General features: G+C 44.6%; 1 protein-coding gene across 1 annotated transcript in view; it reads right to left on the reverse strand.

Moving 5' to 3' along the window:
• Positions 1-15,845, reverse strand: part of TDP1 (tyrosyl-DNA phosphodiesterase 1) — a gene marked incomplete in the record, with an annotated part of 91,122 nt that overhangs the window by 61,529 nt on the left and 13,748 nt on the right. Inside the window, 3 exon segments of the mRNA XM_014591402.2 lie at positions 795-887; positions 8,271-8,305; positions 14,146-14,242. Coding sequence (XP_014446888.1) covers positions 795-887; positions 8,271-8,305; positions 14,146-14,242 — 225 coding nt within the window.

Raw genomic sequence — 15,845 nt, forward strand, 5'->3', positions numbered from 1 at the left:
TAGAGACCGAAAGCGAGAAATCACCCCCCAGGGGAGATGGTCATACCGCAATCCCTTCTCCATTCTCCTCTCGGGATCTTGGGCACGCACGCACGCACATGCACCCGGTGTGAGTTTTAAGCCACCGGGTCCGGGACGCGAACCGCGGTCGACTACGTGGGAGTCCAGTGACATAGCCATTACTCTAACTGCTGGGTCCCTGCACTGATGCACTCTTCAGCCAAATGGGAAATGAGTCAAAAGTTACCTATATTATGAAAAATGTATATGCAAATCTACTTTTTTTTTTTTTTTCTTTTTAAATTCGCCAGAGAGCATACGTGCTTGTCAGGGGTAAGAAAGTCCCTTCTACCCTCCTTCCACCACCCTCCATCCCACCACATCCCTTCTCCTCCATCTCTCCCTCCTTTCAGGATTTTGGACACACACGTCTGGTGTGTTTTTCAAGTCACTGAGTCCGAGATTTGAACTGGAATTCCCTCAGTTTCTATTAAAAACTAGAAAAGGACAACTGTGTGTGAATATTTATGTAGGCTTACGTGTATAACAGAGATGTTAATAGCTGTGGTGATTATACACCAAACTGTTAATGACGGTTACCTCAAGAGAGGGGAATGGAGGGGCAGGGAATAAAAGAAAACCGCAACTTTTTCTATATGCATCTCTCTTCTGTGCCATGTTTGTGTTATTTTTACAATTAAAAAAATGTAAAAAGGCATAACATGAGTGATCTGGCTTTTGACCTTCCTCTGCACTCACAGCTGCTGCCAAGAAGCGAACAGACCCCTACGAACCCCTGAGTTTTCTGGTACCAGTCCTCATGAATGAGATTGGAGGTGTGTATGACAACCCGGAGGCCTTCTTCATAGAGCAACAGCATCATTTTCCTTTGAAAACAGAAAAGGGATAAAAATAAATAATTCAGCAGTACTTTTGAAATGTGTGATACCTTTCTACTACAAATATAATCAATACAATAGCAAAAGGAATTTAAAATTTTTTTTTTAGTTTTTTTTTTTTTTTTTGCTATAGGGCGTTTGCACTCGCAGGAGACAGAGAGGGATCACCCCCCCCCCCCCAAATCCCCGTTGGAGAAATGGTCATGCTTCGATCTCTTCTCCAGTCTTCTCTCAGGATTGTGGGCACATACACACACGTGCCCAGTGTGTTTTTCAAGTCACAGGGTCCAAGCCTTGAATCCTAGTGGGCCACGTGGGATACAGCCACCTTAATTTCAGTGCCACTGGCTGGTCTGCTAAAGAATTCTTTACTCTCGGGAACCAGCAGTTAGCGTAATGGCTATGTCGCTGGACTCCCACGTAGTCGACCGCGGTTCACGTCCCGGACCTGGTGGCTTAGAACTCACACTGGGCACGTGTGCGTGCGTGCCCAAGATCCTGAGAGGAGAATGGAGGAGAAGGGATTGCGGCGTGACCAACTCCCCTGGGGGGTGATTTCTCTCTGTCTGTCTCTCTGTCTGTCTCTGTCTGTCTGGTGAGCACACACACCCTATAGCGAAAAAAACCTCTCAAAAAAAAAAAAATTCTTTACTCTCTTATATTTCCCAAACATTTAACATTTATATTTTCCTTCCTTCTAAATATTACCATCATGCAAGACGGCTTAAGTGACAAGCAGAACACAACCGCCCATTCCCCAAATGCTCAGAGTATGTGCTGGTAAATAAACTCTTGCCCCTTTCCATCCACCTGGCCAGTCTTGGTGCATCAGACCTTCCAATATGGCCTCTCATCATCCATTCGGCATCACTGGTTGCTATTAGGAACAGTGGCAAGTTTCTTGTCTGGTGTTTTTCAAAGTATGGTCACAAACTCTAGCTGCGTAACAGCTACAATTTCTTTCATTATTTCATTTTTTTAGTTTTTGCTGTAGGTTGCATGTGCTCACCAAAGAGAGACAGAGAGAGAGAAAGTGACAAACCTCTCCCTGGGGAGATGGACACATCACAATCCCTTCTCCTCCAGTCTCCCCTCGGGATTTTGGGCACACATGCACATGCGCCCACATGATTTTCAATCTCCCAGATTTAGGACTCAAACTAGAGTTAGCTGGCAAGTCAGCTTTTGCCAAGGCTTTAACCTCCATGCCACCTGCTGGCCCATGCTAGCATGTTTTAAACAACTGAAATGGAGTAAGTCAGAGGATGGATATATTTAAGAAATGGTCCATGAGACTTGTATTATTATTATTATTATTATTATTTGAAGAAGGTGTTTGCTATAGGGTGCGTGAGTTCGCCAGACAGACAGACAGAGAGACAGAAAGCGAGAAATCACCCCCCGGGGGGTGGCCATGCTGCAATCCCTTCTCCTTCATTCTCCTCTCGGGATCTTGGGCATGCACGCACACGCACCTGGCGTGAGTTTTAAGCCACTGGGTCTGGGATGCAAACCGCGTTTATTTGAAGAAGGTTTTTGCTATAGGGTGCGTGAGTTCGCCAGACAGACAGACAGAGAGACAGAAAGCGAGAAATCACCCCCCGGGGGGTGGCCATGCTGCAATCCCTTCTCCTTCATTCTCCTCTCGGGATCTTGGGCATGCACGCACACGCACCTGGCGTGAGTTTTAAGCCACTGGGTCTGGGATGCAAACCGCGGGTGACTACATGGGAGTCCAGTGACATAGCCATTACATTATACTACCCACTGGTCCCAAGACTTGTTTTATTATTTTTTTTAAGAGAGTTTTTTGCTATAGGGGATGCACGCTCGCCAGAGAGATAGAAAGCCAGAAATCACCCCCGAGGGGGGATGGCCATGCCACAATCCCTTCTCCATTCTCTTCTCGGGATCTTGGGCACACGAGCATGAATGCCTGGCATGAGTTTAAATCGCCGGGTGCAGAACTCGAACTGCGGTTGACTAGGTGGGGGTCCAGCGACATAGCCATTCCACCATCTGCTGCTCCCTCGTGAGACTCGTTTTATTTTAGTACACAGGTTATATATGTGTCCGGTAGACTGAAACGTAAAACACTCCTTACTGTGATTGCAATGTGAAAGATGCTTTATTCCCATTAGACTGATTTTATGTATTTCATAGATGCCACTAGCACATGTCTCAGCTTAAGTGAAATCTTTCCTTTTATTCTCCATTAACTTTTTTTTTTAAAGAGAAATTTTTGTGATAGGGCACGTGTGCTACTGCATAAACAGAGAGAGACAGAAAACAAGAAATCACCCCCCTAGATTAGACCTTGCTGGGTCCTCTCTTCCCCAGGCCTCTAGAGATCAGATATACTTTTTAATTGTAATTGCATTTCACTTTATTTATTCATTCACTCATTCATTCATTTATTTTAATTTGACCAGAGAAGGACAGAGCAAGCGAGAGAAAGAGAGGGAAAGTGAGAAAGCAAGACGCTAGGTCCAGGACTCGAACCGTGGTTGGCCATGTGAAAGTCCAGCACCCTTAACCACCATGCTACCTGCTGGCTCCCTAGACATACTTCTTTTATTAGGTTGTCAAGAAAGTCATGTATTTTCCTATGTTTTTCTATGCAAAAATGCATCATGACTTTCCTGGAGACCCAATAATTCCATGAGCGAGAGGAAATGGGATATGAGTAAGAGTCTCCGGGGAAGTCTGAAGACCCGAGCGCCAGTCTTTGATGCCGACAAGTGGTTTGAGCCAGGTTAGCCACTCGGCGTCTGGTTTTCCACATGTCACTTGAAGAGCCGATGCCATCTTAGACTGTTGCGAAGGAAATGCACAACACGGTTTGTGAAATGGACAGTGGACAGTGCTCTCCTGTGCGTTCCTCCTCCTCTGTCAGTGCCCCGCCTTACCTGGTAATCTCTCACGCTTTCTAATTATTTCAGGAATCCAAGTGTTCTCTCACCAACTCTGTCTGGACTCACTCTATCACTTCCCTGGGGGCCCGCCTAATATTTTCTGATGGAATTTAGTTCACCCATGGGAAAAGAATGAGCCACTGGTTCTCCCTGAATAAACGAGGACATTGGAAAAGTCATGGCGCATTTTTCTATGTGTTTCTACACAAAAATGCATCATAACTTTTCTGATAATCCAATATTTGGGCAGGAAGAGATCAGCATAAGGAAAATACAAGGAGAGAAAGAGGGCAAGAAATTTGGCTCTTGCCAACATAAGAAATTAACCCACGTTGGGAACCAGGGCTGAAGAAATGACCGCTGAGGGGTCCTCTCCTTTCACTGAGGAAATAAGCACCCTGAAGTCTGGGTCAGTTTCACACATGGTTGCCAAGTACTGTCATTAAGAAAATGCCAGTTATGGATTCGTGATCTAGGATTTACAAACATGTCCATTAGTCAAGGGGAAGACCAGGCACTAACGTCCATGAATCCCATCAATGAGAACTGTGAACTAATTTAAGGGGAGCCACATTCATCCTTCCATCAACAAAACAGCACATTAACAGGCACAGTTAAGAATGGACTGAAATGTGAAAGGAGGAGGTCTCCTTTGAAGGATGCTGCCGTCACACGGTCTGCTAGGCTGAGAGGGGTGGGGCCAGCAAAAGACACATGTCCCCCATTGGAAGCTATTCCTGAGAAGGGCCGACAGACAACATCCATGAAACAACTTCAGTGCTGGACTCCACCCTTGCAGCAATTTGGGAGTTGTTCCCGTTTTACCACGGCTGAATCCGTGGCTAGGAGAGCAGTGTCCCAAGGTGGGGGCCTTTGGGCGTGATGCCATTAGGGTGGGCCTCCATGACTGGGCTGTAATGGGTTTACGAGTGGAAGAAACGAGACCAGCAGAAAGGCCACGTGGACTCAGGTCACGTTCTGCTCTACGATTCTGCCTCCTGTCATTTTGTGATGCCTTTGGGTGTCCCAGCCACCAGAACTGCGAGTAAAATCTCTATTCTCTTAAATTCATCAAGTCTTGGGCCAGCCGCCTAGCTTAGTGGTTATGGGACCAGATTTCACATGGTTAACCACAATTGGAATCCTAGCCCAGTGGTTTGAAAAATAAGTTGGTCTATGTGAATTCATGCCCCAGATCCAGGCAAGATGGAGAAGGTATTATAGTGTAACAGTGCCCCCATTGTTGGGGCGGGGGGCGGATTAAGACAGACCCCACTACCATGAGCTGGAAGGTCTCCCTATTTTCCTACCTCATACTTTTCTTGCTTCTCTCAACAAAAGACAAAAAACTACTAGCTTAACAACCCTGCGTCCTCTAGAGCTGTGTTTTAAGAACGTAATAGGTATTTAATGAGTAATTCTTAAAACATTTAAAAATAAGCGGCCAAAAGTAATGTCAAGATAGGAGCTCATTCTGAGTTACTGGCATTTCCACACAACGCGAATGCTGGGTGTTACGCAGTTGGGAAAGGACCAAGTAGAATGACTTCCCCAGGCATTTTGTACTCTGAATTAAGAACTGCTAGGTTTAATCTGCAGGGTGTGTGAGGAGGGGAGAGCGAATGAATCAAAGGAAACAGTGATGCTTGTTTTATCAGTGAGCACACAAGCACAAATCCAAAAATGAAGTTAAAATATTAGGTTGTTGGGAAAATCAAGACACATTTTTGCACAGAAAAGCACATCACGACTTTCCCAACAACCTGATACATGGGTTCTCTTCCTGACTTCACACGGTCCCAGGAAGGTCATTGACCTACTCTGAGTCTGTTTTCTGACCCATAAATTTTTTTTTTTGGAGAGGTTTTTTGCTACAGGGCGTGTGCACTCACCAAAGAGACAGAGAGAGATGGAGAGATAGATAGTGAGAAATCACCCCCCAGGGGGGATGGCCATGCCACAATCCCTTCTTCTCCATTCTCCTCTTGAGATTTTGGACATGCACATGTGCCCGGTGTGAGTTTAAGCCACCAGGTCCAGGACTTGAACCGCAGTCGACTACATGGGAGTTCAGGGACATAGCCATTATGCCAAATGCTGGTCCCATGACCCATAAAATTAAAAGAGAAGACCAAATGTTTCTGAAGAACTCCCGCCTCCCCCCTCCACACACACACTCCCAGGCCCAGTTCTGCACCACAGCGTAAGTTCCTGTACAGTCCTGCCCAGAAGTCACAGAGTGATAAGGGACAACGTAAGCTCTCCCCCACTGGCTGCTGGCACAGAGTGGAGAGCGACCATGCACAGACTGCTTAGAGCTAGCCCAGGACAGGGGCCAGCACGGAGACTAGTACATCACGGCCAGTGCAGGGCTTGCTGGACACACTGCAGGGTCAGTACAACGTCTGTGCTGGTTCTGGCTCTGGGCAGGGTCAGGATGTCCCATCTGGGGCTCCCTGTCACTGCTGAGTCCCCTGTTTGATGGCACGTTGTACCCTATGCTGAAACGAGCACCCTGGACGCTCAGTGACATAAATTACACCCAAGTTAGGTACCTGGGCTCACCCTTGGCCATCCTCGAACTCGAGCCGTGGCAGCATTCACTCAGTGTCTACACTCAGACACGTGTGGCTGCAAAGTATCCTTTTCTGAAATGGCTAAGTTCCCCCACTCTGGCTTCTTTTCAAAAGACTGGCAAAACATGGATTTTAAGGATATAAGGAGAAAGAACATAAAGCCTTCGTTCAGGTCACTGTAACGTGAAAACAGAAGCAACAGCACAGCTCCAGACAGACACTTCCCCTTAGCCGATGCCTGAGAAGAAGCCTCATGCAACAACTTACCCATTTCAGTCATGGTCTCAGAGAAAAATGAGTTGCCTTTTTTTTTTTTTTAAAGAATTATTTAATTTTGGGGGCCGGCAGGTGGCATGGTGATTAAGAGTGCTGGACTCCCACATGGCCGATTGCAGTTCGAGTCCTGGACCTGGTGGCTTGCTTTTTCACTTTTTTTCTCTCTCTTTCACTGTCCCTCTCTGGTCAAATTAAATAAATAAATTTAAATAATAATTTTTTAAAAATTATTGAATTTTTTATTATCATTAATATCACTTATAAAATTTCTTATAGGGTACACACTCTTGCTACTGAAAGAGAGGCAGTGGAAAAGGGAACGAGAGAGAGAGTGAGCTAGTGAGAGAAAGAAAGAAAGGAGAGAAATCAAGCCACCAGGTCTGGGACTTGAACCACAGTCGGCCATGTGGGAGTCCAGCAACTTGACCACCACGCTACCTGCTGGCACCAGAAAGATGAGGTTTTGTCACACTCCTTTGACAAATCCGTAACAGAAAAATGTGATTTATACAACGTTTGAAATAGGGACCATCGCATCTTATTTTTTTCCTCTTTTATAGAACTATATAAAAGGGCTCTGTAAACTAATAAGTAAAGTAGGAATTAATAATCAATATGTTGGGGCCAGCAGGTGGCATGGCGGTTAAGGGCACTGGATTCCCATGTAGCCGACTATAGTTCAAGTCTTGGACCTGGCAGCTAGCTTGCTTTCTCACTTTCCCTTTCTCTCTCTCTCTCTCACTGCGTCCCTCTCAGGTCAAATTAAAATAAGTAAATAAATAAAATAATAAAATTTTAAAAATAATAATATGTTCAGGAGGAAGAAACATGAAAAACATTTCTTCCCGCTTTCATGTCTTAAAAAACATTCTAAAAGAGCTGTGTTTAGCAAGGATAGGCACCAGACACTCCAGCTGGTCATTTTTGGTAAACAGTCGTCCTCTCATGGTGTGGAAAGATCTAACAATATCCTAGTCAACGTAGCTGGGATTCTGCTGAAAATCAGTATTGTAGAGGAGTGGAATCCCCAGCACATTACTGCACACCTGCTGCCTCCCTAACCGCAAGGAACATTGGCCATAATTTACTCCTCCCAAGCCAAGTATATCAGAAGTCCTAAACAGAATACAGGTCAGAGCTAAGAGATTCATTCTCTCACGCTGACAACCAGAATCGCAGTATTTTGTCTCAAAGCTGTTAAAAAAAATCTCCCTTTAAATCCCTATTGAGTGTTTTCCCCTCTCTCAGCAAAACCATCACCCATCACACTTTAGTCCCTTTCAGGGCACTTATTGAACAGTATCTTTTAATCTATTATACTAAAACCAGGGACCAACAGATGGTGAAATGGATACGTCGCTGGGCTCTCAATGCTCAAGTCCTGGACCCGGTGGCTTAAAACTCACACTGGGCATGTGTGCATGTATGCCCAAGATCCCCAGAGAAGAACAGAGAAGGGATTGCGGTGTGGCCATCCCTCTGAGGAATGATTTCTTGCTTTTTCCCTGTTTGTTTCTCCGGTGAGCACATGTACCCTGACTCTATAGCAAAAAATCTCTCTTAAATAAATAAAATCATACCCCCATTTCATAAAATTTGCTTACGTGTGATGTGTTCCAAATGCGATATCCAACTTTGCCTAGGATGAAAAAAAGTCATTAAATGTTTTTTTCAATGATATCACAATCTATTGGAAATTAGAAAAAAAAAAAAAAAACCTCATTTTTAAAGAGACTTTATTGCCCTCTATCGGATAATTATTGAATAACACCTTCTTCAACAGTATCAAATAGGGTTTATTTAAAAAAAATTTTTTTTGATACCTAGCATGACTCAATACAAATTGCATTTTTAATTACAGTAATTAGGAGTATGAAGTCTTATTTAGTTATCAAATAACAAAGCAAATGAGACTCTATGGCGAAGTTTTAAAATTAGATATTTGGCTTGTGTAGAAATTAATACACACAATGTTCTCAGAGCCTATTTAATGGACATGATGAATGTGGTTAGTAACAAAGACTTATGACATAAAATTTTAAAAGTTTCTTATAATGAAAACATAGCAAGTGCTGAAAAAAAAGATAATATATTAAATCCATTTTCATGTTATAAGATGAACCTTTACAAACAAGTGGAGGGTATGTGGATAAATCACTTTATCTAATATCCAATATAACAAGACCTTAGTTAGGCAGATGCACCACAAGATGTAATTTACAGGAGAATTAAAATGAATGACCACTGAAGACAGCTTAACAACTAGGAGTGCTGCACGAACTCAAACCCTGTCTTTTTTTCTCTTTCTTTTTTTGTTACAGGGCACTTGTACTTGCTGGAGATAAGGAGAGAGAAGGAAAGGGAGAGACAGATCCCCGGGGGTGGGGGGATGGCCATGCCATAATCCCTTCTCCTCTCCTCTACTATCCTCGGGATTTGGGGCAATGTGCACACATGCACCTGGAGTGATTTTCAAGCCTCGGCATCCGGAACTTGAACTGCAGAGATGGCTATGTGGGATCCAGCCACCTTAACCTTTGTGCCTCCTGCTGGCCCTCAAACCCTGTCTTTACAACTAAGTGTGACTCTGGAAAATACTTATGTCTCTACAGCCTTTTTGTTCTCTTTAGAATAGGGTACTGGGACCGGCAAATGGAGTAATGGTCACCTTGCTGGATTCCCACAGTCGACTGTGTTTCGAGTTGTGGACCCGGTGCCTTAAAACTCATGCAGGGGGCGTGTGCATGTGTCCCCAAAATCTCGAGAGGAGACTGGAGGAGAAGGGACTGCAGCATGGTCATCCCCCAGGGGGTGATTCCTCTCTTTCTCTCTGTCTCTCTGTCAAGCACACATGCCCTATAGCAAAAATCTCTCCCTAAAAAATAAAAGAAAAAAAATTAAAATAGGGTAATGTCATGAGATTTAGAGGATCCTTAGGAGTAAATGAGAAAATATGTGCGAGACGCTTAGGAAGAGGGCCTGCATATTCACAGGAAGCACTCTGCAAACAGTAGCCATCACTACACAACCCTTCTTCCCCACCACGGCACAAGGGTAGGACCATTTGCCGGGGCAGGAATAGACAATTAGAATACACAGTGGGGTACCACACAGCCCCTGCTTGGGGCAGGCTCGCCAACAGGCAGCCCATTCAACTCTACCCTTACACATGGAGTTTGGGGATGCTTAGAGGCTAGCATGCATTTACGTGCTCTGATCACAAGAAAGGAGGTAGCTGTATTTCATGTCTTTAAAATTACAAAATGAAAGGGGCCAGGAGGTGGTGTGACAGTTAAGGTGCTGAACCCCTACATGGTGGACCATGGTTCAAGTCCCAAACCCGGTGGCAAACACACACGCTGGTCGTGTGTATGTGTGTGTGTTTGCCCGCATGCCCAAACTCCCAAGAAGAAAAGTGATTTCTCACTTTCCCTCTTGCTGTCTCTCTCTCTCTGGTGAGCACATGTGTACTATGACAAAAACCCAAAGAAAAAATAAATTACAAAATGAGAAAGATCACCATTTTATAAATGAATATTTAGCTGAGAAAGAGTAATGATCAAGAGACGCAGTTTTTCATTTAGCTGTGCTATAAGTTAATGCTTTGGGGCAAGTCCAAACATAAAAAGCAAGAACGATAACAGATAATATTTATTTGGTACTTTTTTTGGCTAATGCAGCAAATCCTGTGGTGAAACCCTATGATAAGCAACATCAGCAATCCATTTTAAAGATCAAGAACTTGGGCTTAACAACCAGACTTAACATACCAAGCCCCAAATGACAGTGCTATGGGCTGAACATTTGTGTCCCCTAAAATCCCAATGTTGACGCTCCAACCAACCAAGGTGGCTGTACTTTGAGAAGGATTTTATGGAGGTAATTAATGCTAAGTAAGGTCCTAAGGGTGGGGCCAGACACAACAGGACTAGTGTCCTTACAAGAAGAGACACCAGCGAGCTTCCAAGTGTCTCCTCCCACCCTCTGCCACGTGAGGACACCATGAGAAGGCACCATCTACAAGCATGGAAGAAGGCCCCCCCCACCACCCCCCACCTCCGAAGTGAAATGACCAGCACTTTGATTTTAGACTTCCAACCTGCCAGAACATGGAAAAATAAACAGATTGTCCAGTACAAGGGGGGAAAAAAAAAGCAATCCTGATAGTTTGTCCCAGCAGCCCAAGCGGATTAATACATGCAGGTACAGGGTGACAGAAGAACCCAGGCTATGTGGCCCTTAACTACCCTAAGCCTCAGGCCTCATAATCAGAAAGTGAGAGAAGAACCGGCAGCCACTGATGCTTTGACTAGTGTGCCTCAGCTTAAGTGAGAGTGTTGCCATAAAAAAGTGAAGAATTCATCTTACAGAGAAGGTATAATGGCATCTTATATATATCAGGATAGGGACATAATCCTGTGTGAGACTAGGGTTGGGAGCTTCCTGGCAAACTGTTTGCATGAGGTTTGGAAGTGGCTCGTTCTGCCCTCTAGTGGCCAGCCTGGAGCATGCAAGTGACACAGGACAGTCCAGGCTGTTTTTCAACATAGGCAGGACCGGTTGAGCATCCCTCATCTGAAATGCTTGGGACCAGATGTGTTCCGAATTTCAGATTTTATTATTTTTTTTTTGAATGTGAAATATCTGAAGATATATAATGTAGTATGTTGGGGATAGGACCCAAGTCTAAACACGAAATTTGTTTCATATCTACCTTACATACAGTCTGAAGGTGATTTTACGTGACATTTTTGTATTGACACATTTTGAATGTGACCCACCACATGAGGCCACGTGTGGAATTTTCCACTTGTGGCATCAGATTGGTTCTCAAAAGGTGAGGAATTCTGGAGCATTTCAGATTTCAGATTTTCAGATGGGAGATGTGCAACCTGTATTTGAAAACCGCTTTCTACTTCCGTATATTTAATCACTGTTTCTTAGGATTCCAGTGTCATTTTATTTTCTCCCCACCCTTAGCCTGGTGGGAGCTATCCTACTGCAGTTTCACCTTTTCTGTTGCTGGAAACAAAAGCAAACAACGGGATTTTAGGCATCTGCCCCGCAAAGGCATAGCTGTGTATGTAAGAGAAGCCGGAGCATGCTGGGTGGAGGAGGCGTGTTTGAAACGACCGTGTAAGTGTGGGTTCAGTCCCAAGGATGACGCTGTGAAGTATGCTTACACCTGAACAGCCTGAGCTCTCGCTGTTCTAATCTCCATTTACAGCTGGAAAAGACGAAGGATAAAATGTGAGTTGGAATTCTCACGTCTTGGGTAGAACTGGGGAAAAGGCACGAGAATAAAGACGGAGAAGAGAATTCTAGTACCACGTAATCGCTCTTGTTTCACCACACAAGAATACGCGATGTCTCAAGAGCGGAAATGTTGAGTCAATTTCACTAAGCTTATGTCAAGGAGAAAAAAGAGCTATAAATGTATCTTTCATCGTGTTTCTCATGAATGGATTAATCGCCCGGCTAAAATAAGGAAAGATGAATGTTCCATCAGCTGCTTCTCAATCAGCTCTCTCCACAGGAAGAAAATCAGAAACAGAAGAAACTCTCCTGAAGTCCTTGCTTTTCTTTCCTCTTGGCATGTTTTCTTTCTAAAAATGCCACATGGAGTAAAAGATCCTTTTGATACAGACTACACGGCAATGTGTCCTAACGAGAATCTGAGGTTCCCTGGACGCACGGTACCCTGTCAAGTGTTAGGGCAAAATTACGGGCATATAAAAGAAAACCGAACAATTACCACCCCCCTTCTTTTTTTGGCCTTTTCTTCTGCACTGCTCTGGTTCCAGCAAACCCAGTGGACATACCTGTCATGAGACCACTCAACGCCTCCCTTATTGGGCGTGGATCACATGCAGCGTATGACTCACATCCTTTCCTAACAGGGCTTTATAGTATCTCTAGTAGAGACCTGGGATGCAAAGTGAAAATAACTGATGACGATAAAGTCTCAACGACACCTAGTACAAGTTAGATCGGTTGTCATAAAAAAACAAACTGGGAGGACCAGCAGTTAGCGTAATGGCTATGTTGCTGGACTCCCATGAAGTCAACTGCAGTTCGAGTCCTGGACCTGGCGGCTTAAACTCACACAGGGTGTGTGTGCGTGTGTGCCCAAGATCCTGAGAGGAGAATGGAGGAGAAGGGATTGCGGCATGGCCATCCCCCCTGGGGGGTGATTTCTCGCTTTCTGTTTCTCTGTCTCTCTGGCAAGCGCATGCGCCCTATAGCAAAAACCTCTCAAAAAAGCAAACAAACAAAAACAAAACAAAACAAAAAACCAAAAACAACAACCCTGGCACCAGCAGATTGGCATAATGGTTATATTGTGGATTCCCATGTAGTTGACAGTGGTTTGAGACCCAGATCCAGCGGGTGAAAACTCACACCTGGTGCGTGTGTGTGCGTGTGTACCCAAGATCCAGAGAGGAGAATGGAAGAGGAGGAGAAGGGATTGCGGCATGGCCATCCCCCCTGGGGGGTGATTTCTCGCTCTCTGTCTCTCTATTTCTGGCAAGCACATGCACGCTATAGCAAAAATCTCTCTAAAAAATTTAAATAAATAAATAAGTGGCCAGTCAGCTGAGGCCAGCAGGTATTGTGATGGTTAAGGGGCTGGATTCCCAAATGGCCAACCATGGATCAAGTCCCAGACCTGGCAGCTTGAAAATCACAACAAACAAATAGATAAACACGTGTTTAAAAATAAATTAAAAAATAAAAATTAGGCCAGTCGGTGGCACAGTGGTTAAGGTGGCTGGGTCCCACATACCAACTTCACAGTTCAAGTGCTAGACCCTGTGGCTAGAAAAACACACAGAACACGTGTGCATGCATGCCCCATATTCCCAAAGAAAAATGGAGCAGAGGATACTGTGGCACAGCCGTCCTCCATGGGTGGAAATGCTTTCTTACTTTCTCCCTCCCTCTCTTCTCTATGAATGTTCATGTTCTCTTTAAACAGAAAACCAGCCAAACAAAAACTAACAATTTTAAGCTGTGCTCACAGGACACTCACAGAAACCCAGTCACCAAACTGCCTCCCGAGGTCCTGCTCAGGGCTGAAATCCAGGTTTCGGGAAGCACACTGACAAACTAGAGGCAACCACAAGGGTCAAAGCAGCACCAAAATACGCTTGTCCTTGAATTCTATTCTTCTATCAACTTTCCGAAGTCCCCTTGTATGAGTCACTGACGTGTATAAGGGGGAGATTTATCTTAGGTGGCTCCGGAGGGGGGGAATTAGGACCAGTGTGTGGGAGATAGAGTTCAGATGCACATAAAGAACTCTTTCCATCCAGGAGGGGTACGTACAAATGGACTGGCTCTCTCACAAAGTATTTACACCGAGACTAGACAAATGTCTGCTGGGGATGCCAGCAAGAGGGCTTCTGCACGAGGTGGGAGAATGAGTCAAGTTCAGACTCAAGTGCCTTGCAGCTCTCGGACCAAGCACGCGCTTACCTGGCAGAGGGAAATGTTCTCGTAAGGCTTCGCCCGGGCGTGTAAGTGAGCCTTAGCTTCTCGCTTATCACCGTGCACAAGCAGGATTGGTTTCTTCCTGAAAAGACGTCAGATGTAGTTAAAACCCACCGTGTGCGAAGCCGGACTCTTGCCTGGTTCAGGAATGCTAGCTGACTTCCCGCCTGACACCTGCTCTGCCTAGCACGCTGACTGACACAGTGCTAACAAGATCGGCTCACGTTCCCTCCGTCACGTTTATGTGGGGTCACATGGGTCTACAGTTCTATGGGGACCGAGAGGGGTTGTGACTCGAGTCCTTGAGTAATTTCCTTTGGTCCAAAAGGGACACATGGGCAGCCCTGTGTTAATAGATTCCAGTGCGAATAAAGTAACAATATACAATTACTATTGTATAGTGTCATGCTATTTTCTTTCCCTTCTTTTAGACCGAATAATGAATTACTTCCACACTGTACTTGTGGTCACCAAATTCCTACTGTGTGCTATGCTCTGCCCTAGACTCAGGTTACAGCAGTGAACAGGCCCACGACACGACTTAGGCTTGTAAATGGAAGTTATCAAGGTATGTTGAAAATGCTACATGGGCTGAGAGAATCCTTAATCCAAAAATCCAAAATCTGAGATGCTCCAAAATCCAAAACGTTATTGAACGCCGATATGTTGCCTCAATTGAAAAATTCCACACCTGCCTTGTGTGACACCCACAATCAAAACACTGTCATATAAAAATATAAAAATCCAAAACGTTATTGAACGCCGATATGTTGCCTCAATTGAAAAATTCCACACCTGCCTTGTGTGACACCTCACAATCAAAACACTGTCATATAAAAATATTACGCAATTATCATAAATGAATTCTGTGTTAATACTTGGGTCCTATCCTCAAGAGAGATTATGCATATGCAAACATTCCAAAATCCAAAATCTGGTTCTAAGCATTACGGATAAGGGTGATTGAACCTTATCCTTACAACGACCATACAAAAGCACTCCTCAGGAATAGATTTCAAAAGCTTTTAAAGCATCATTGATCTTTTCTGACGAAGGCAGAATAATTCTCTACCGCACGCAAAGGGACACCACCAAACTAGAAGGAAATCTGACAGAAAATGCACTCCTAGTATGAATGTCCAACTACCCTGTGTTCAAAAGCTTTATTCTAACTTGACAGGTAAAATAAAACTATGGAACATGCATTTCTAAGTTTTATTTCCTATTTGGAAAAAATTGTACAAGGAAGTAACCTAAGTGGCCAGTCTGGAGCATGGTGGCTGAGGCATCTGGGTCCCATGTGGCCAACTGTGTCATCTGAGTCCTGGACCCAGAGGCTTGAAAAACTCGGAGTGCGTGTGTGCGTGCACGTGTGTGCCGAAAATCCCAAGAGGGAAGAATAAGGTAAAAATGATTATAGCTTGTCCATTCCCCATGGAGGGTGCTTTCTCCTTTTCCCACGGTCTTTCTCCAGTGAATGCCCATGGCCTCTGGCAAATTTTAAAAGAAAATAATGTAAGAAATATTGATGCACCTGTCTTTAAAAAGTAAGAGATTGGGCCAGCACGTGGTGTGGTGGTTGAGGAGCCAGACTCCCACATGGCTGACCACAGTTCGAGTTCCACATCTAGAGGCTTAAAACTCATGCCAGGCCTGAGTGCCCAAAATCCCAAGAGGAGAACGGA

This window comes from Tupaia chinensis, unplaced genomic scaffold (assembly GCF_000334495.1).
Source record: "Tupaia chinensis unplaced genomic scaffold, TupChi_1.0 Scaffold000568_1, whole genome shotgun sequence".
Taxonomy (NCBI): domain Eukaryota; kingdom Metazoa; phylum Chordata; class Mammalia; order Scandentia; family Tupaiidae; genus Tupaia; species Tupaia belangeri.